General features: G+C 40.8%; 1 protein-coding gene across 1 annotated transcript; it reads left to right on the forward strand.

Moving 5' to 3' along the window:
- The first annotated feature begins 2,058 nt into the window (after positions 1 to 2,058).
- On the forward strand, positions 2,059 to 18,758 carry LOC114056158 (protein mono-ADP-ribosyltransferase PARP12-like). Its single transcript, XM_027881145.1, has 13 exons — positions 2,059 to 2,390; positions 3,250 to 3,385; positions 5,054 to 5,348; positions 5,673 to 5,675; positions 6,214 to 6,309; positions 8,271 to 8,394; positions 9,116 to 9,311; positions 10,498 to 10,618; positions 12,134 to 12,230; positions 13,182 to 13,260; positions 14,685 to 14,815; positions 15,409 to 15,560; positions 16,390 to 18,758. The coding sequence occupies exons 1-13, from the start codon at positions 2,074 to 2,076 to the stop codon at positions 16,653 to 16,655; spliced, it is 2,013 nt and encodes a 670-aa protein (XP_027736946.1). The 5' UTR covers positions 2,059 to 2,073; the 3' UTR covers positions 16,656 to 18,758.
- Positions 18,759 to 20,645: the final 1,887 nt, after the last annotated feature.

The raw sequence follows: 20,645 nt of genomic DNA on the forward strand, positions 1-20,645 counted from the left end.
CTTTCTTACGTAGGAGGTATTTAATTTTACAAATGTAAATTGAGTTTTCCATTAGCAGAAAATTCTTCTGAAGAAAGCACAATTTTGCCTATATATAATTCATAGGTGGGGAAGTTCTATTAAATCAAAGGGGTACTTTTTTCTTCCTGAGGAACATGCCACAAAACTACAAGAAACTTGTGTGAGAAAGAATAAGCTATGATTTTCTCTGGGGATGAATTCAGGGATGGGAAGGTGCTGTAATTCAAAGGCAAACTCTCCAAATCTCTCCACATCAATCATTGCCTGTTTTCCTAGTTTTACTTCCTTTTCATTAGAAGAGGTAGAATAATAGCCCTGCTCCAGAGCCTCAAAAAACTGCAAAGCAGGAACAGCCATGGGACTTCCCTGTGACATGCACACCAACACACTGGAATGAATACCAGTGGTATAAGGCTACCTGCAAATACCTCCACAACCCTGATCTTCTACTGCTCTTCCTTCTTTGTACTTCTCTCTATATAATGTTGGCACTAGTGTAGTCATTCATGCAAGTTTTATTATAAAAATGCCATATTTCTGCCAAATGTGTGGGCTTTTTCACATGCATGTGGAAAGAAAGGGTGAAAGTGAGATCCAGCTAAAACAGTTACCCGGACAGCACAGTGATGCTGGGATAGGTCTTTAAGACGTAAAAGGTTGGTCGCGAATTAGATAGGATGGATTTTGGGCACTGGACAGAGGACCATCTGTAGGTCTGCCTCTCAAAAAAAAGACTGTCTTGAGGAACAAAACAGGACAAAGACAGTACAAGCTAGGGAACTACTTCCATAGAACAAATGACTAAAATAGATGAAAATGCTTCCATTTAGAAAAGACATAACAAAATTGTATATGACCAGTAGATATAAAGTCAGAAATTGAATAAGAAAGTGCTTTTCCTTTTTTTCAGGAAAGCTTCATCAGTGGACACTGTGAAGCAGAGATGAAGGACAGTAACACTACAGCCTCTCATGTTGCCTCCTAGACATCTGTTGACAGCCTGTCAGAGGAAGGCTACAGATCTATATAAACCTGTAAGCAACCTAGCAGAGCTGTTCTTCTGTTCAGTGTACATGTTTAGCTTCTCATTTTGTCATTCTCTTCCTGATCTCAAGGGACAAACAGGAAGTAAGACAAGACAAGGGGAAAGGAGCAACAGAACATGACTGGTAAAAGAAGGAAGCAAGCAGGACTTTTGTTCCATGAGAATCACCATCAAAGAGAATCCCCATGCCTACTGCTGCCAGTGGGACTTAAACAATGGCATTTTACCTTGCCTTGCCATCATTTAAAACATGCCTCTGAGTGACTGTGATGCAGCACCAGGAGTGTCGAAATGACCCAGACAAAGGTACTTAATTAAAAAACGGTCACCCTTCTAAAGAGTTTGCGAGTTCCTAAAAGGTGAGGACATTGTTTGGCCCCATTCTGGTGCCGTGCAGTGGCAGTCCAAGTAGACACAGGGACACGGTGGTTCTGTGAGCATTGGAAGCAGAGCAGCTGCATGTCCAGCAGATGCATGACCATGACTGAGCTTTTATTTTAGATATTGAAAGGAAAGGAGTGTGAGAGCGGCCTTCATGATTTATCACCAGAAACCCCATACAGGTCAGCAGCCCTAACTGAGATGTTTTTCTGGTGCCTCACAATGGCTGCATTCACACACCAGCCTTCTTCCCATAACTGAAGGCGGTGAAGAAGACTTGGCTGTGGTCTCTCTTCTTCCCTGTGCCACTTTCTTCTGCGGGAACTGTACAACTTTGCAGCTGCCATCCCGTTTTGGTGAAATTGGAGTAAGCCTACACATGCTAAGAGCCAGGCAAGGGAGGGATGCGAAGGGCCCTCCCACAGTACCACTGCACGCGGCGCAGCCTCTTTAGCCAGCCTGAAAACACCCAAAACAAACCACAGCCCCGAGGCCCGCTGAGGAGGGAGCAAAGCCTTTCGGGTGGCGCCCGTTCCATCGCCGGCGGTTTCGCTTTCGTTTCCGTTTCCGTTGCTTCTCCCAGGGCGGAGCTCCCTGGAAGTCGGGGGAGGCGGCGATCCGGCACCATGGCGCTGGCGGCCGAGGCGCTGCGGGTGCTGTGCGGCTTCGGCGGCTGCCTGGAGCCGGCCCAGCTGCAGCGCTGGCTGCCGGGCCCGCCCTCGGCGGAGCAGCTGGCGGCCGTGCTGCGGGACACGGGGCGCTTCACGCTGGTGCAGCGGCCCGGCCAGGCGGGCGCGGCGGCGGCCGCGGAGGTGGCCGTGGTGTTGGCCACCAGCCCCGTGCGGCTGTGCCAGCAGTACAGCGCGGGCTGCCCGGGGCACTGCGGGCAGCTGCACCTCTGCAAGTACCACCTCAAGGGGCACTGCCGCAACCACGGGCTGAGGTGAGGGGCGGGCGGCGCGGCTTCCCTGGCCGGGGGTGCCGAGGGGGCCCGGGGGCGGTCGGGGGGTTCGGTGTTGGGCACGGTGTGCCCCTGCACTGGAAGGAGGCTTCGGTACTGGCCGTGCAGCCCTTTTCGTGTCGGAAATGCTCCTTTCTCCTCCTGGGTTTTTGTTTGGGTTTTTTCGTTGGTTTTGTTTGGTTGGTTGTTTTTGATTTGTAGGGTTTTTGGTTGTTTGTTTTTGCGTGAGTTTGTCTTTGGGAGTTGCCTTTTTTTTTTTTTTTAATTAGGTTGGGGTTTTTGGTATGTGTGTGTTGGGTTGTGGTTTTTGATTGTTTGTTTGTTTGTTTGTGGTTTTTTGTTTGTTTTTTTTTTTGTTTGTTTTGTTTTGGTTTGGTTTTTTTTGAGTTCCTGTTTCCAAAGTGACAGACATGGACGGTGGTTTCACAGGCCGCGGGTCTCGCAGCCCTTCCTGCCCAGCTCAGCGCCGCTCCCTCCCGCACGGTCCCTGCCAGCTCCGTCCCGCCCCCGCACGCAGCTTGTGCGGGGGGATGCTGGGGAATGATCGTGGAGCGGGAAGGGAGCGCTACTCCGTGTCTTGGTATTTCCGTGGTTGCGAGCTGCAGGTCAAGAACCCCAGTGTTGTCAGACGCTATTGTGACTGGAAATCAGAAGTAGCGCGGCAGTTATCCTCTGAGTAATTGTGTAATCTGTTTTGCAAATCGCATAATTGCTTTATAAAGGAGCAGTGTGGATTTTTCTGAAAGTGTGGTTTTGAAACTGTTTAGTGTAATGCCCATGGGATAGCAAAACAGTGCTAGTCTGTTACACTCATTTTGCAGTTGGGTTTCTTAACTTGTAGGAAAGAATGCAGGTTTGCTCACGACTTCTACTCGGACCACAATCTCCGTGTTCTCAAACGCTATGGGCTTGAGATTTTAGACAGTGATGAACTTTGCCAGCTTCTGCTCCAAAATGACCCTTCCCTCTTACCAGAGGTGAGTATCACTGTAATAGTTTCTGAGCCTTGTGTGTCAGTGAGCATCACTAAGTGGAAAAGGCTTAATAGAGATGGAGATGTTAGATGTCAACTTAGTTAGCTTAATGCAAATGTAAAACTTCATATATGCATCCTCTCTTCTCACCTGTAGTGGGTTAAGCCTGGCTGGCAGCTAAGCCCTTGAACAGTCCCCCACTTACTCCTCAATCCCCTGTCATAAGCAGAATACGTGAGAGATAACAAGAAGAACAAAAGTGACAAAACTTGTGGATGGAGATAAAGAGAGTTTAGCAAGTGGAGGAAAAAGGGGAGAAAATAAATGTATCAAAGGAACACTTCTGCTTCATCACCTAAGCAGACCGATGCCCCACAGGTCTCTGAACAAGGGCCACCTTGTAAGGAAGACCAATCTTTCCCCCTTTCTCCTCCTCCCCCTCTTTCCCCCTGTCCTCTCCCGTTTTTTATTTTTTTTTTTAAGATTGTGACATTTTATGACATGGAATGTTCCTTTGGCCAGTTTGGACTATTTCCTGGTTTTGGCTGGGGTAGATACAGTGCTGTGTTTTGGATTCAGGATGAGAAAAATGTTGATAACACAGTCATGTTTTAGTTGTTGCTGAGCAGTGATTGCAATAAGTCAAGGACTTTTCAGCTTTTCATTCTGCCCTGCCAGCCCATAGACTGGGAGTACACAAGAAGCTGTGAAGGGACATAGCAAGGACAGCTGACCCAGACTGGCCAAAGGGATATTCCATACTATATGACATCATTCTGAACAATAAACCTGGAGGGAGTTGGCCAGGGGGTGGTGGCACGCTGCTTGGGGACTGGCTGGTCAGGGAGTGGTGAGCAATTGCATTGTGCATGACTTGTTTTGTATATTCTTTTATCATAATTATTACTATTATTTCCCCTTCCGTTTCTGTCTTGTGTTTATCTTTTTTCTGATTCTCTCCCTCATCCCTTGGGGAAGTGAGCAAATGGCTGTGTGGTGTTTGGCTGTTCCTGGTTTCAGCTGGGATAGAGTTAATTTTCTTACTAGTAGTGGGTACAGAGTGTTCTGGATTTAATATGAAAATAAGATTGACAGTCCACTGACGTTTTGATTTTTACTGAGTAGTGCTTACCTTCAGTCAAGGACTCCTCAGTTTTCCTTGCTCTGCCAAAGAGGAGGTGCAGAAAAGACTGAAACAGAGCATAGCCAGGACAGCTAACCCAAACAGACCAAAGGGATGTGTTGTCAACACTGTTTTGGTCACAAACCCAAAATGTAGCATGCTATGATCTGTTGTGAAGAATGTAAAGTCCATCCCAGCCAGATCCAGTACTACTTTATCAACACAGGTCAAAAAAGTTATGTGTTCAAAAACTAGAAAATCAAAAGTTGGTGACACAATAAAACCCGCTATCCTACATTTATGTGACTTAGCGCTAAATTCCAGCTGCTTGAGAATGTTAGTTTTTCCCTTGCCCTGCTAATGTTTAGAAAGATCTTCCAGCAGACAATATTCTTACAGACAATCATTTGGAAAACAAGAAGAAATGTATCTTTTAAAAGCAAATGTCTACTCACAGTTGCAAACATTTAAAAATCATGGATTCAAACAGTCTATATGAGTACATTGTACCTTAATCTTTAAAATCTTTCTTTCTTTCTCTACCCAAGGTCTGCTTGCATTATAACAAAGGTGATGGACCTTATGGATCTTGTACCTTTAAAACAGCCTGCACCAAACTGCATGTTTGCCAGTACTTTTTGCGGGGACAGTGCAGATTTGGCAACACCTGCAAACGATGCCATGACTTATTAAAGTCAGAATGTTTTGAGAAACTGCTGAAACAGGGACTGAGCTTAGACAACATTGAGAAACTACCTTCTCTCTATAGAAACATGTATGACATCAAAAACGGCAACAGGAACATGCATGACATAGAAGAGACCAAGACTTCACCATCCAAAGGTAAGTGATACCATCTTTTGAAAGCGTCAGAAGAAGGGTCACTATAGTTCTCACAGGTGTCATTAAGAAAACTGAATTCACATTTTGACTTGTGTTTTAGGAGGGACCTATCTCATCGACAGAAATTTGTGTCTTGACAAGTGACGTGAATTTCAAGACTTGGGATCGTAACAGGAACTGGAAATAGGGAGGTCTATAGTTTGGGGTTTTTTTTTGTAAAAAACATAAAGGTAGAGAACTTCAGGAATAGGAGTGTTGTGTCTGATTATAACTATTCAATTTTTTTTCATTAATGTAGCAATTATTTATCACAAGAATTCAGAGACAGCACTATCCTAGTTACTTCTTAGAGATGTAATATTTTGTTTGCTCTTTTCTTTTGAAGTTCCTTAGAATTGTAAGTTAAGTATAATTTAGCAGGAAAAAAAAAAGGATAACAGAATGGAAAATCCAAGCGTGTATGTTCATCTCCACTATTCTGCCTCCAGTGGTTTATTTTACACATGTATCAAATTTTGAAGCTTCATATTTTATAGCTGCCAGTGGGATCAGCTGTGTGGAATGCATGGTTAACTCAAGTCCATCTGGAAGTGTAAAGGCATTGGATTCTATTCTTGTTTTGCAGTGATAGCTAAAAACTGTATTTGAAGAAATTAGGAGTTACAGGAAAGTCTTGTTCAGAAAGAATGGATACAGTGATGGAACTTTTGAGTATACAAGATTATCAAAGGCTACAATGTCTCTCTGAAGCTAAATGCAGTTATGTTGTTACAAACACTGGCTTTAGGTGTCTTCCCTACTGATAGCAGCATTTTTAAGAAGGCTTTTATACAAAGTATATTAATAAGTCTTTTCCCCCCTCTAGAGAAACACAGCTCTAGAGGAGAGTCTGCAGCTACAAAAGATGATGAATCAGAACAGATCTGTTTATATCATCTGTACAAAAGTTGTGGCTTTAAAGGTAGGTTGTATGAAGTATCAGTATAGACTGTATCAAGCCCATTGTATTTTCCCTTTCTCATAAAGAGGTGATCGACATCTTTCACAGAAACAGGAAACTGTAGAGCTTATGCTTATCTTTAGTTAAATCTCACTGCAGTCTTGAGTGCTGGTAGGCAAGTGTTTGTTCTATTTGGTATACCAAACAAAGGAGCCGTTTTATTTTCCTCTGGAATGTATAATATCTACCTGTGCTTGAAGATTGGCTACTCCACCTGTGTTTACCTAAGGTACTTGCTGAACGATAGGAGTCACATTTCTAAATAGGAAAGATACAACAGATACTCCCTTGTTTCTTCTAGTACTCCTCTGTTCTGTTTCAGCTCTCTCCCTTTCAAAATGTTCCAGCTTGTCCAGGAAGAAGGCTGCTGTGCCAGCTTTCTTGTTGTCCTTCTGTCATCCATTTCCTTCTTAGTGTTCTTTAGCTCTCTGAAGTACTGCACACTTTCTCACGTGACCTATGTGGTGCAGCCTCCTTCACTTTCCCTGTAGTTAAGTTACCTTTTCTGCTGTGAAACTGCCCTCGGGTTTGTACATACCTGTACTGGTGATGTCACCTTCGCTCCTGCTGACAAGTGACTACATACTGACTCTTTGAACTCCACATAACACTTAAAAACCTCTTGCTTTTATTTAGTTACCTAATTAACAATTCAAAGCGTTACCTAATACTGTTCCACTTCTTTCCCAGAATTGTTCCTCTCTAGGACATGCCTCCCATTTTGAGTCGGTGGTCCTTCAGAGGGGTCATTCTTGTTTGTTCCATAGTCCTCCTCACATTGTCCTTTTCTTGAACTCTTACTTAGGCACATTTTCTTGCCCTTGAAGTCAGTGGCTGTGCACTTTGTACAGTTTTGTACAACCATGAGGACAATTATGTCTAGTTCATCAGCTTTATCAGCTTCGCTTCAAAATAAAGTTACTCTCTGTCTCTTAAGAAATTCCTTTCTGCTGAGACTGCCTGACCTTTAATGATAAGCTGTACAGGTTAAACTACATGATTTTGTTACATAGTTTTAAGTTTTAAGGTATATAGCTCTATACCTCTGTGTGAGAATAACATTGATAACACATTGATGTTTTAGTTCTTGCTAAGTAAGGTTTACCCAAAGTCAAGAACTTTTCGGCTTCCCGTGCTTTGCAAACGAGCGTGGCCAGGACAGCTGGCTTGAGCTTGCCCAAGGGGCATAGAACCATTAGAACATCATATAAATTGTGGGGAGGGGCTGATTGCTGCTCGAGGATGGGCTGGACATCAGTCAGTGAGTGGTGAGCAACTGTAGTGTGCATCGCTCATCTGTCTTAGGCTTTATTCCTCTCTTGCTTTTTGTTATCCCACTTTTATGTATATATATAATTGTTGTTGTTATTGTATTGTACTTTATTTCGGTTATTAAAATGTTCTGATCTCAACCCATGGCTTTTACCTTTTTCCTGTTCTCCTCCTCATCCCACCAGGGAAATTGGGAGTGGCTGTGTCATGCTTTGTTACCATCTGGAATTAAACCACACAGTTCTCCTCTTATCCTAAAACTAAGCACTGTTGTGTTTTGTTTTTTTCCTTAATAATACTACTTTGTGAAGTAGTGGTTAAGCACAGATGTTTGAGTCTACAGTGTTATGAACTTGTGGTCTCGATTCATTTTTGTCTCTGAAACTGAGAAGACAGAATGGTCTGTGCAGTTTTAATGGGCAAAGAGAATCTAGTGGGTACAGAAACTGAACTTCTACCTAAGCCCAGAAATTAAATGTTGTTTGCTTATGCTGAAAGATTCTGAACTACTGCTTGTAATGATTCCATAGGTAAACACTTTCCTTGACTATGCTTTTTGTGGTTTCACCAGCTAGGTCTACAGCCTTGAAATGTTGGAGTTTTCTCATAGCCTGTAAAAATAATACTTCTTGTTTTAAAAACTTTTTCAGAAAAGTGTATCAGAACTCATTTTCACTTGCCATATAGATGGCAGATCTCTGATGGCAATACCTGGAAGGACTTGAAGAATATGGAAGAAATAGAAAAAGCATATTGTGACCCAAATAAGACCAGGTATAAACACTTTTAAGGTTTAATAATGTTTTGAGTTTGCTATATTGTACCAGGCCCTTAGTGGCTATAAATTTTGACAGTTTTGTTGCGGTCATTACATAAGTAGCTTTATTTGGTGTTCTCCTGCTAACCTCACTTTGCATGAGATTTGCCCTCCTTCTGCCTTTTCCTGCAGTCTGTATTGTTGAACTGGCAGAATACCTTGTGTACCTAGGGAGAGAGACAGAGAGAGATACTCTTGGGTGCAGAGCACAGTAGGAATATGAAAATACCTTTTAAGATCTTGGAACTGGTTAAATCCCACAAAGAGGGTATTGAAAGGGGCTCACACCAATATGCTGCATCTCATGCTGGAAAATTTACCTATCCCTCTTATGTTGTGTTAGGGGCTGTTTGAAGCCCTTCTTAAGTTATGACAGTGTTCTGTGTAGAACATGGTTGGTTAGCAAGAAGAAGGCAATGCGTGTTTTCCACTGTTTCTGTTCATCTGATGTAACTCACTAATTTACAAGTGGATAATGGTTACTGCCCATGGAACCAATGTGACGCAAAATATGTACCAACACAAGACAGAGCTGGGATTTTTGTGGAAAGTGGAGGTTTGCGTTCTGCTTTTTGGTGATGTTGGCTTAATTCACAAATTTGTGATGGGCTTCTGAACCTCTGAATAAAGCTTCACAAACAGTTCTGATTTTTTTCTCCTTTTTTTTTTTTTTAATAGATTTACTAATGGCGTTACTGAAAGTGGCTCTGTCATGGCATGTATCTGTTTTCTCAGTATGTGCTGTGGTTTTGCAAAGGTTAGGCGTCTTTCTACAGCCTCCTCTGTGACCAAACCCCCTCACTTCATTCTTACAACAGAATGGATCTGGTACTGGAAAGATGAATATGGCATGTGGCAGGAGTATGGGAAAAAAGTAAGTGTGGAGGAATGGGGAGACTCTCAACTCTGTGTTAAAAATGCAGAACTTCTGAAAAGTACAGTGTGTTTCTATCCTTTCCCTCTTTTGTCACCCTCTTCCTCTCACTGATATTGCACAGATAGACTTTAAAGGCCTAATGGGATCTTTTCCCTGGGAATTTGATGGGTTCAGGTAGGGGAGTGATCACTGGTGAGTCATAAGTATTACTGACAGATAATTACTCAGTGAGTCACATCGGATAGGATCGCATTCATACATTCTTTTTTTGCTCCTGACTAAAATTTCCTTCTCCGATTTGTACTCTGCCTCTTTTTTGGTCTAGTTGGTGAATGTATGGTCTGTCCTGGTTTCAGCTGGGATAGAGTTAATTCACTCCCTAGTAGCTGGCACAGTGGTTTTGGATTTTTGGAGAATAACATTGATCAAACACTGAGGTTTTAGTTGTTGCTAAGCAGTGCTCACTCTAAATCAAGGATTTCTCAGCTTCCCATGCTCTGCTGCTGAGGAGATGTGCAAGAAGCTGGGAGGGAGCACAGCCAGTACAGCTGACCCAAACAGGCCAAAGGGATATTCCATACCATTTAAACATCACACTCAACATAAAAACTGTGGGAAGTTATCTGGCAGAGGCTGATCACTCCCCAGGGACAGGCTGGGCATTGGTCAGCAGGTGGTCAGCAATTGTACATCACTTGTCTGTCTTGGGCTTTATTCCTTTCTCTCTCTTTTTTCTTTCCTTCACAAATATTACAATTATTTTTATTATTATGGCTCCTATTATTATATTTTACTGTATTTCAATTACTAAACTGTTCTTAATCCACTTTACCATTTTCCTCCTTATCCCAGCAGGGTGTTGGGGGGTGGTAGTGAGCCAGCGAGTTGCATGGTACTGAGTTTGGTACTGAGTTTCTGGCTGGGGTTAAAACACAGCACACTCTCAGCAGTACTTCTCACAGTGTGCCCTTTGCAGTATAAACTTAAACTTTGTAACAGTGTTTAGTTTGTTTTAGGGGCAGCTGCAACTGTTTAATACACTGGCTTTTGTCTGATAGCTGCTATAATTCCCAAAAGGTGATACATACTGCAGCTACCATAGATATCAGAGTTGTTGGGTTTTAAACTTGATTGCATATAACAGACCAGGAGAAACTTTTCTTCTCTATTTTTGGCCTGACAGGATGATCTTCATGTAGCTGCTACGGTCTCCAGTGATGACCTGGAGAAAGCTTATATAGCCAAAGGTTCTCCAAAGCTGAACTTCAAAGCTGGAAGGCATGAATATGAATTAAATTTTGAAAGTAGGTTCCATTTTTTTTGTTCTTTGATTTTGTCCCTCCCTCCAAGGGCTCTTGAGGTTTTAAACTACTTCATTACAGGAGATAGAAGGGAGAAATTTGAACTTTGAATTGCAACAGTTAAAGCTTCTGTCAAATTTCTCAGGATAAGAGCTGTTCACATAGGCAAAGTGGCATTCCTGTTCTTTCAGACCTGTTATTTTTGAGAAGTTCCTGTGCTAGGTTTTGGAGTGTCTTCGGAGTGTCATTTATGCTGGCACCAACACAGATGGTGAGGAACTTCTAGAAGACTTGACCAAGCCAGCTTCTGGTCTGCTTTAATCACTGGTTGGCAGAAAAAAAAAATACTTGGGCAAGGTATAGGGTCCAGACAATCCTTAGCATTGCAAGGTTTATGCAGATATTTTCATCCTACCTAGAAAGACTGAGGAAATACCTCAACTATGTCAAAGTAGGAAGATGTGTTTCCCAAGAGTTCAGGACACATAAGCCACTTGTAATGGCACTGTCTTCTCTGAGTTGTTGCCTTTCCTGATATCCTTTTCAAAATTATGGAAAACAGTGGTAGGAATCAGCCTGCCTAGACTGTCATTTTCGTGTAGTTGTCTTTGATCCAATTCTCCATTACTGTCTAATTCTGCCTGAAAAAAACCCAACCAACCAAAAAAAAACCACAAAAAACCAAAAAAACCAAAACAAAACAACAAACAACAACAACAAAAACAACAACAAAAAACAAACCCAAAGTAAACAAACAAAAACTCCCCCGAAAACCCCAACAAAACACAGAAAAACAGAAAGGGCATGTGATTTCCTGTTTGTAATTCAGTCAGAAGCAATGCTGGTGAAACTTGTCTGGCTTAGAAGGGAAAATTGAGTAGTAAATCAATCCCTTTTCTGAGGTTTGGGCTTTTTTAGTGACTTAGGCAAATATATGCTGTGTAGATATTCCCCAAAACTTAGCTTCTAGGCTTGTTGGTGCCAAGAGGGTTTTTTTGTTTGTTTTCCTGTGTATCTCTGAAGATGAGGCCTTATTGTCCTGGTTGCTACTGATTCTTAATTGTTAGTATGATGTCGCAATAGTTGCAAAGGTTCCAAGATCCAGAAGGAATGCCGCTAAGTCAGGTTACTGTGACTAGTTTCTGTTGGTGGTCTATAAAAATTAATGGCCTGTGATAGGTCTTAGGTTCTGTTTATAGGATTTGAAATCTATGACTAAATGTAGGGAACTGGTATCTTGACTGCATATTGAGAAGGAGGGATGCAATCCATGGAGAAAAAGTAAATACTTATTTTGAAATTATCCTGTTTAAGTGTGGCTGATGGAAAAATGAACGGAAAATAGCTACCAATGTCTGTCATTTTCTGTAAAATTAAGAGCAAGAGTAGAAAAAAAAAGCTCAGTGCCTTTTTTGTCAATGTTTTTGACAAAACAACTTAGTGACAAATGTTGCTGGAGTGTGAAAGCTTTCTAAAACATCTTTGTGATTGTTCAGGGGGTTTTGTTTGTTTTCCCAGCCATGATTCAGAAAAACCTTCGCTTCACAACAGAGAGAAAGATTTGCAGAAGACCTAAATTTGTCTCTCAGACAGAGGTAGAAAGCACAAGAGCCAGGTAAACTGCAGCTGCTTATTCTGAAGTGATGGATTTAGTGCATTGTGAATGCAGCATCTTCCATGGCTGTAAATAAGGTGAAGAAGTAGCTTTTAAGGCAATTGTGAAAGGCATTGAGAGGGAAAGAGACATACCTTTCCTACAACAATGTCTTGCCAGGATAGTATTGCAGCCTGGCCAACAGTTTTCAAGCAACTCAGAAACCTTAGGGGTGAAGAAAGTTTGGGCTTGGCATAGAAAGTGTGGAAACATAGGAAATAATTCAACATATAGCAATGTTTTAGGGAGCTGCTGACTAGAACAGCTAATACAGATGGATGCAATAATGTTTATGCTTATTAGCTCTTTGTGAGATGAATAATTTTCAAAGCTAAGTACAAGTTCACAAATAATTCTTTTGAGAGCAACCAGACAATCTGAGAGGAAAGTACTAGTTGTTAAGGTGGAGCAAAAGGTGGGAGTTTGCAAGGAGATATAATTGCATGTAGCAGCCAATTCCCTTGCAGCACACAGTGCTTGCTTAAGCACCACCAAAAAGAGCAGCTAAACACACTAATTAAAATTGGGGTGGAAGTAGCAGGGAGGGCTGTTTCTGTCGTACTGATGTGATACTGGATGCATTTGTATTTATCTACTCCAGTGTAGCAGAGCTTTTACGGATTCAACTCTGCAACTAAGAGAAATCATTACATGTTTAGTTCAGTGTATATCTTTTTTTTTTTTTTTTTAACTTGCTTGGCATCTTTCTTCCTGCCATAAGTCTTGACATGATGATTTGGAACAAATATTTTCATGTGTTGAACTGAAATGACAGTTTTGAAGTATTTCTGAATATGTTCAGTTGCCTATACTCTCTCTAAGCTTGACAAAAATGTTTAGTATCATATGTACATAAAATGTAGTGTTTTGTTTTATATTAACTGCCTATTTGTAATGTTTTGTAATCTACAGGGGCATTAAACATACAGAAGAGTTTAAGGGCATTCCAGCTCACTGGGACAAATCTGCCCTACCTGAACTGGGATTCAAGGTTTGGAGCTTTTTGGTTTCTTCTTTCTATCAATTTTGTCGTGTAAGGTTTCACTTCAGTGTTTCTTGGCTTTTGTAAATTATTGTTTCTTAGGTAATATAATGAAGAGGTGTTGGTAAATTTGAGCCTGGTATCACATTGGGCAGACCTACAGGTGAAACTAAACTCAAATTTAAACAAATGGTGGCAGTATAACTGTGGTGACACTGGCTTTCACTGCTACTGTTGATCCCTTGCCTTGGCAAATTTGCCTGAAGCTTCTACCGTGTTAACAAGCCTATTATTGGTGCCCAGAATACATAGTTTTGAAGTCCAACGTGCACTGAAGTATCAGAAGTAAATCACATGATTTACCCTGAACTTCAGGGTAACCATTCCCTGAGCTGTGTATAGGTAGACTTTTGTGCATCTATGGAGAACTGTTGATATCAGGAGAGTTCATAGAATGGTTGGACTTGGAAGGGGAGACTTCTGGAGATCGAGTCCAACTCCCCTGCTAAAGCAGGTTCACCTAGTGCAGGTTACATAGGATTGTGTCCAGGTGGGTTTTGAATATCTCCAGAGAGACTCCACAACCACTCTGGACAGCCTGTTCAGGATGGTATAGTTTATTAATACGTTCCATAACTCCAGTAGGATGAACTTGTTTACCTTTGTAACACAGCCCAGATAATACCTGAACCATTTGCCTTTTCCTGTGTGCTTGCACCACCTCCTCTGTCAACTCCAGTAACTATACCTACAGAGAAGATCTTATCTGAAGCTTAAAATTGCTAACTTGCAAAATGCAAATCCTCAAGAAATTGGCAGTAAAAAGTAGGGAAGGCTAATGCTGACATTTTTTTATGTTCCTATGGAAAACATGATAGTCATGTAAGGACCTGATTTTTGTTTGTGTCACCATACTCTTCCCTAAAAATGTTTGTTCAAATAAAGCCTTTTCTCTTTATTTAGAAACACAACAGGCAGTGCAGTTTGTGTTAAATGGCTGTAGGGAGTATAAACTAAAAAATCTAAAAAAAGAGTCTTTGTTTTTCTGCAACATAAATTCTCTGTTACTTTTTTATTTATCTGCTCATTTCTGCTGTGGATTTTGGTACTGCTTGATATATGCATACATATGTATCTTGACCCAAATATTAAGAGTAGCTGAGTGGGTGCACAAAAGCATGCAGACCCTTTAATGTCCTGTGAGAGAGCAGCCTGGGTGTCATAAACACCAGGAGTTAACATTCCCTAGATAAGAGCTCACTTTTACAGAGCAGAGATCTTTAATCTGCTTTTTTTCCAAGGTAGTTTCTACTGTTCATACCTCTGCTTCACAGAAGGTGTGATATTAAAAGGTCTAAGTAGTGTACTTGGTAGGGTGGCTTTGTTATGATTTAGTAAAAGAAGAGAGTAACTTTTCAAAATTTTCTTTACAGTTGATTGAGCTTGACAGTTCTTCTGAAGAGTACAAGAAAGTCAAGATGGACTTTCAACGTACAATGCCCAAAACAACTATTAAAAGAATTTGTAGAGTTCAGAACCCATCTCTGTGGGAACTCTATCAGTGGTACGTGTAAAATACTGGTCTGGTATGTATGCATGAAGTTTGCTGTTTCTGCAGTTATCTGTGTGCTGTGTGCTAAAGATAGACACATACATTCCTGAAATGCATCTGCTTTCCCTCTCCCACTGAAATACCTAGCCAATATCAACATTTAGATAAAGAGGTATCAACAAAACCAAAACTCACTCAAGACATAAAACTTAGAATTAGTCAGATGAGCTACGTGGGAGGAATCCTTGCTCCTGAGTAAGTGGTTCTGACTTCTGTCAGGCCTGTGTCCAGAACAGCTGCCTTCCAGTGGAGCCTTGGAGCTGCTTATCAGTCACATCTAGCAAAAACACTGTCTTGCAGCTGGTGAAAACTAAAACAGCCTCCAAAATTAAATGCAAAACTCATGGAGGAAAAGCCTTAACTCCATGAACTCCTGTGTTTTGGAAAAAAAACTACTGCTAAGATTCCTCCTCCCCACAGGCAGTGAATGAAAAACCCCACATTTTTAATGTTAAATATGTGGAGGCATTTCTGTATAATGAGCATGGCTGGAACCTGTGGGTATGGCTGCTGTGGAACTGCAGAGACACTGCTTCTTATTGCAGGCAGAAGGAGCTAATGCAGAAGACCAATGGTGGAAAGGCAGCAGATGAGCGATTTTTATTTCATGGGACCAATAAAAAAGACATCGATGCCATCTGTCAGCAAAACTTCGACTGGAGAATCTGTGGCCTTAATGGGACAGTCTACGGCAAAGGTTGTTTTTCAGCTCTTTCATTAGACTTGCTAAAAAATTCTCAGTATTTACTGCAGAGGTGTAAAGTTAAAAAGTCTAGGGCTTCTCAATGTGATGATGTGGGCAACATAGCTGACTTTGGCAATGGTCATTTAGAGCTAAGGCATACTGAAAGGCCTTGACCTCTATGCTCCACTCAATCCTTGCAAGGAAAGACAGACTTAGGAGAGGCCTGATCTAGGGATGGTTTCTGCAAGACTCCAGGATTACTTCTGTTCAGTTTTTCCAAACTCCTAGAGAAAGGCAACATGGCTTTTTTTTTTTTTTTTTTTTTTAATTCCCCAGGAATCCAAATGACATTCTGGTTATGGAATGCCTTGTTAGCAAATTATATTCCTTTACATTGTCCTGTGTACAGGGAATTACCAACATACCAAGTGCAATAGCCAAGACAGACTGACTGGCTGACTAGCCTAGCTTTCTGATTGAATACTTTGTAACTCAGAAATATTCTGATGACTGTTAATAGCCCCCGTCAGGAGATGAAGTTGGGTGGGATTGGGGAAGGTGGACATCTAGGGTCAGGAGGAAATCTTCTATAGGAATATGATGACATTTAAAACATTACTTGGATGGCTTTTAAATATGTGTGCTGTGAAAAATAAAAAGTGTAGGTAATGCACAGTGATCATTTTCACTAAGAGGGACATATAGAAAAAGGGAAGGCTTTGGAAAGGCTGTTCATGAGCTGCTTTATGGATTTGTTTATTAATTCACTTTCACACTGTTATGGCTTTCTTCCCTACAATTTTGGTGACTTACCAACTCTGTCTTGGTGTCTCTTCTGCAGGAAGCTATTTTGCAAGGGATGCATCTTACTCTGACAAGTACTGTGGGACAGACTCATGCAAGACCATGTTTCTGGCACGAGTGCTGGTGGGGGAGTTCACTCGTGGTAGTTCTGATTATGTTCGGCCTCCCATGAAGGACAGCCAAAGCTTCTACGACAGTTGTGTGAATGACTCTTTAAACCCTTCTATCTTTGTCATCTTTGAGAAGCAGCAAATTTATCCAGAGTATCTCATAGAATACAGGGCATCAGTAAATCTCATATAGCAGCAAAACCTGTCATCATTATGCTTAACTGGTATAAGCATTTTTTTAGTATTGGCATAAGAGGGAAAAAGTGATTTTTATAGAAGTTTTATGATCAGATAGGTGAATACTTAGAAACATTTGTTCTCTATCCTTTCTGTGCAATAGAAAACAAGTGATAAAAAGACACAGGGTGTTTTATAATTCCAAAAATCCTGTGTCTGTCTCCTTTAGAAACTTTTACATTTCCCTATGTGACTAGAGACTTTTATAAATTTATTGGAAGAAATCGCTGATTCTTGTAGCATGAGGATTGGCTGTAACAACAACCAATTAATGACAAATTCTAACATTTTTTTTCAACAAGTTGAAACAGAAGTGTTTCAGGATAAATCTTTACACATGCTCATTGGTCACTGGCTGTGTTGCTCTACCTCTTTATCTTTTTATTAAAAACTGGCTAAAACCTGGTTTTTTTAGTAATCTGTCTCCTGTAACAGTAGACATTCAGGTGCTTGCAAATGTGTTGTACAATCTTCGTGCTCAACTCATTGCATAAATTCTTATTAGCACTCCTGCTTAATCTTCACCAACGAAACCTCAAAATTAAACTTGCTTGTTGAAAAGGAACAGAGACTTATTTTTACGTGTTAATTTTTCTCATTTAAAACAAATACCAAAGGTATAAGCATAACAAGGGTTGCTTGGTGCTGTGTGATTTGGTTCATTTACTCTATCAAATAAATACTGTATTTTCTATCTGGGAGAACACCAGTTTTTCATGACTTTCATTGTGCCTACAAATGAAAGAATGCTAGCAGGTGCCATGGAGGAAGCAGAGGAGGCACCTCATGCTGTTATTTAATACCCTGCTTAGGAGTGGCATACACTCCTTTTACTGCTTGATTACCAGTACCTTGTTTCTGTGGAGCAACTTCATGGTTCTCTTGCAGGTGTTGGGAAGGATGGTGAGTGACTGTCTCATTAGATTCACTGCCTCTTTGGTTGCAGGAGATGCACAGGTTACCTGTGTCATCAAGCTGTCTTTGGACCTTTTTTTCAGAAGAAATGTGCTTACCTGGAAAGAAGTCTTCAGCCACAGAGCTGAAACTTTTAAAAATATGAAGATTAAGTTGAATATTTAATTGTTCCTAGCTTAAGATGTTAATAGTGCTCAGCAGTCAGCATATATGTGTGCAATCAAAAAACTTGAACTGTATTTTTTTAAAATGTAAGTTGCTGATGCATAGATACTTTATCACAAATTTAATGTGTTTAGGTGAGTACTGGTTAGCTATACTGTACTGCAGAAGCCTTAACATATACCTTCTACATGACCTATCTCTAGGACCACTTCTTTTTAATTCATCTGGATGATGATTGACAGGTATACACTGGGTAACTCTTTATTACTTCAGCACTGTGAACTAGGAGTATAACCATGATTAGCTAGAGTAAGGCTCCTTTTTATGTGAACTGTGAAACTACCAGCATGATACCTAAAGGAAAATTTAACTCCCGTTTGTGTTTTATCCTAGTAAAACACTGGATATGGCAAAGCAAGTTGACTATTATTTCTTTTGAAAGATCTGTAATAGAATATAGACAATAAATCTCATGTCAGCAAATGAGCTTGTCAGCAAATAGTACATTCACTGAGGAGAATAACATGTATGTATGAAAGCTTTCATACCTGTGCAGAATAAGTTGTTTTTTTTTCCCCAAACAAACCCCATGTTCATGGCAAATGAGAATACTGGTAGTGTACCTTTCTCTCAACATAAGCAGCATTTCAGCTAAGAACTAGAATAGCTTCAGTCACATTAATCTTCTGCCGGAAAATTGAAACAATCTTTCTAATGCAAAAAGTTTTGATATTTTTTTAATTGACTTTTTTATTATATTTTTAAGACCTTTACCTTAATTCTTGGAGAGGATGTATGTATGCTTGTGTGTGTGTATGTGTCTGAGTAAAATAACAAATAAAATACCTGGTTGTAGTACTTTGTCATCTGTTATTTCTCCATTACCACGGAAAAAGAAAAGTTGCCATGTTTTCCACTTTTGAAACTGCAGTGGTAACTTTCTTGTGTGTACTAAATAAACAGATATTCAAACCACTAACTTCCCTCTAATGGTTTTTTCTCTGTCAATACTGAAACCACCCATGTTTCAATACGTTTGTGAGTATTTGTAAACTCTTAAGAGGCAGTCGTTTAGTAGTAGTAGTAGTAGTCCTTTTACAGCTGTTTGGATTGCATTTGGAAACGAACAGATTAAAAAGATGTTTGCATTAAATCTAAACTTTGGACAAAAAATAATATTGAACCTCTTTTCTGAGGGAGGAGAATATCTTTTGGCTGCTTAAGACAAGAAACTGAGCAGGAACAGTGTAATAATCTGTCACTCATTCCTACCTCATGTGAAGAGAAAGATAAGCTGTGAAGGTTGTTTCCCTTTTTTGTAACAGGTCCATCCTGGCAAGACAGACGGCAATGCCAGCAGAAGCCAAACAGTGTGATGCCAGCAGTGTGGTATGGAGGATGGTACTCTATGAACTCCTGACTCCCCACCTGCTGGGTTGGGAAAGGGTCTTGCAGTCTGCCAAAGTCAATACACTGCACCATTTAATGAGTTTTACCTGTAACCAGGTTTGTGATGCTATTCTGCCTAGATATGATAAGATGTGGGTGTCAAAATCCTGTCTAATTGGCAGTACGCTCTGTGGTTCAGATACCCGCAGCCTGGTGAAGTAGGGATTGGTGGAGAAGAGGATCTTGGGTGGATGGCACGTACCAGCTATGGTGGTGTGCTCAGTGCTGCTTGGCTTGGAGAAAATTTGCACTTTGCTTCTAGGAGCCATTGCTCAGAGCTGCCTTTGGGCCAAAAGGCAAGTGGGACTTGGAGAAATGCTGCTTAACTTGGAGTAAGTCCAGCACAAAATCCAGGTGGGATGGCTGTTACATGGCCAGGATTCCCAGTGCTTACCTGTTTTACCAAGGGCTAGACTACCTGGGCCTCCAGAGCCCCCTTGCACTTCTTTCTTCAGGCCCAGTCATGAATTCATCTCTACTTGCAAATATCCTATCAGTTGAGGGAATCCTGCGCCCTCTTTGAAAGGAGCCCCAGCACCCAGTAGTGCAGGGAGAAAATACCCTGAAGATGGATGAGACCTTACAGGGTCAGAAGAAACTGGGCAAGGCCAGTATGAACCAAGCAATGACACAGTTCATAAGTCAGCTTTAAATTCCTTTACCATGTTTTCTGTGGTAAACACTTGGAGGAGTCTGGTATCAGGTGAAGCTATGTCCAGGATATTTAACAAAGGGAAATGAGAAGGTGCTCATTTTCTAAAGTATCACACACACAGAGGAAATTCTACAGTTTAATGCCAGATAAGAATAGATAGTTCAAATTTGCAATCAGTGAAACATAATGATTTCTAACGTGCAACTCCACTTTCCTAGGAATACTATTTATAAAGTACAAAACTGCAAAGCTTTTTTTCTATCAGCAGCCTTATTAAAAATACCATTTTATACTGACAGCTTTCTGTAATCATTACAAAGATCAGAAGATGTTTTTAACAGAAGCTTTCCTTTACCAAGCAGCCTTTGCCTTGTATCAGCTGTCAGAGAATGACTGAAAGCCTTTTGTAACACAGACGTGCCAAATTTTAAACAAACCCACAGCTCAGCAATGCAAGACAACACACTTAGTGTTTCTGAGGAGAGGAATTAGTTTAAATTGGTTTCTTTGTTCCTCCCTAAACTCAAATGCTGTTGACTGAAGGATGTTGTACTAGAAATGCTAATAGTCACCATAACTTAAAGACATAAAGGTGTGGGTTTTTTAATTTTACAATTATAAACATAATACTAGGGAGGGGGTGTGGGGGCTTTTTTCTTTTCTTGGCAGGTTTTGGGTTCTTTTTGGTTGTGGTTTTGGGGTTTTATTCAATTAATTGTAAAGGCAACTCTGCTCAGGATCAGTTTGGGACCATGTTATATA

This window comes from Empidonax traillii, unplaced genomic scaffold (assembly GCF_003031625.1).
Source record: "Empidonax traillii isolate 1590-97213 ecotype Southwest subspecies unplaced genomic scaffold, ASM303162v1 scaffold84:size2688230, whole genome shotgun sequence".
NCBI lineage: Eukaryota > Metazoa > Chordata > Aves > Passeriformes > Tyrannidae > Empidonax > Empidonax traillii.

Excerpts from the sequence above, each read along its gene's own strand:
- LOC114056158 (XM_027881145.1), top strand. The coding sequence starts at position 2,074 with ATGGCGCTGGCGGCCGAGGCGCTGCGGGTGCTGTGCGGCTTCGGCGGC. Across the intron at positions 6,310-8,270 it reads CAAAAGTTGTGGCTTTAAAG|AAAAGTGTATCAGAACTCAT; the intron begins GTAGGTTGTATG and ends AAACTTTTTCAG. Across the intron at positions 12,231-13,181 it reads GTAGAAAGCACAAGAGCCAG|GGGCATTAAACATACAGAAG; the intron begins GTAAACTGCAGC and ends TGTAATCTACAG.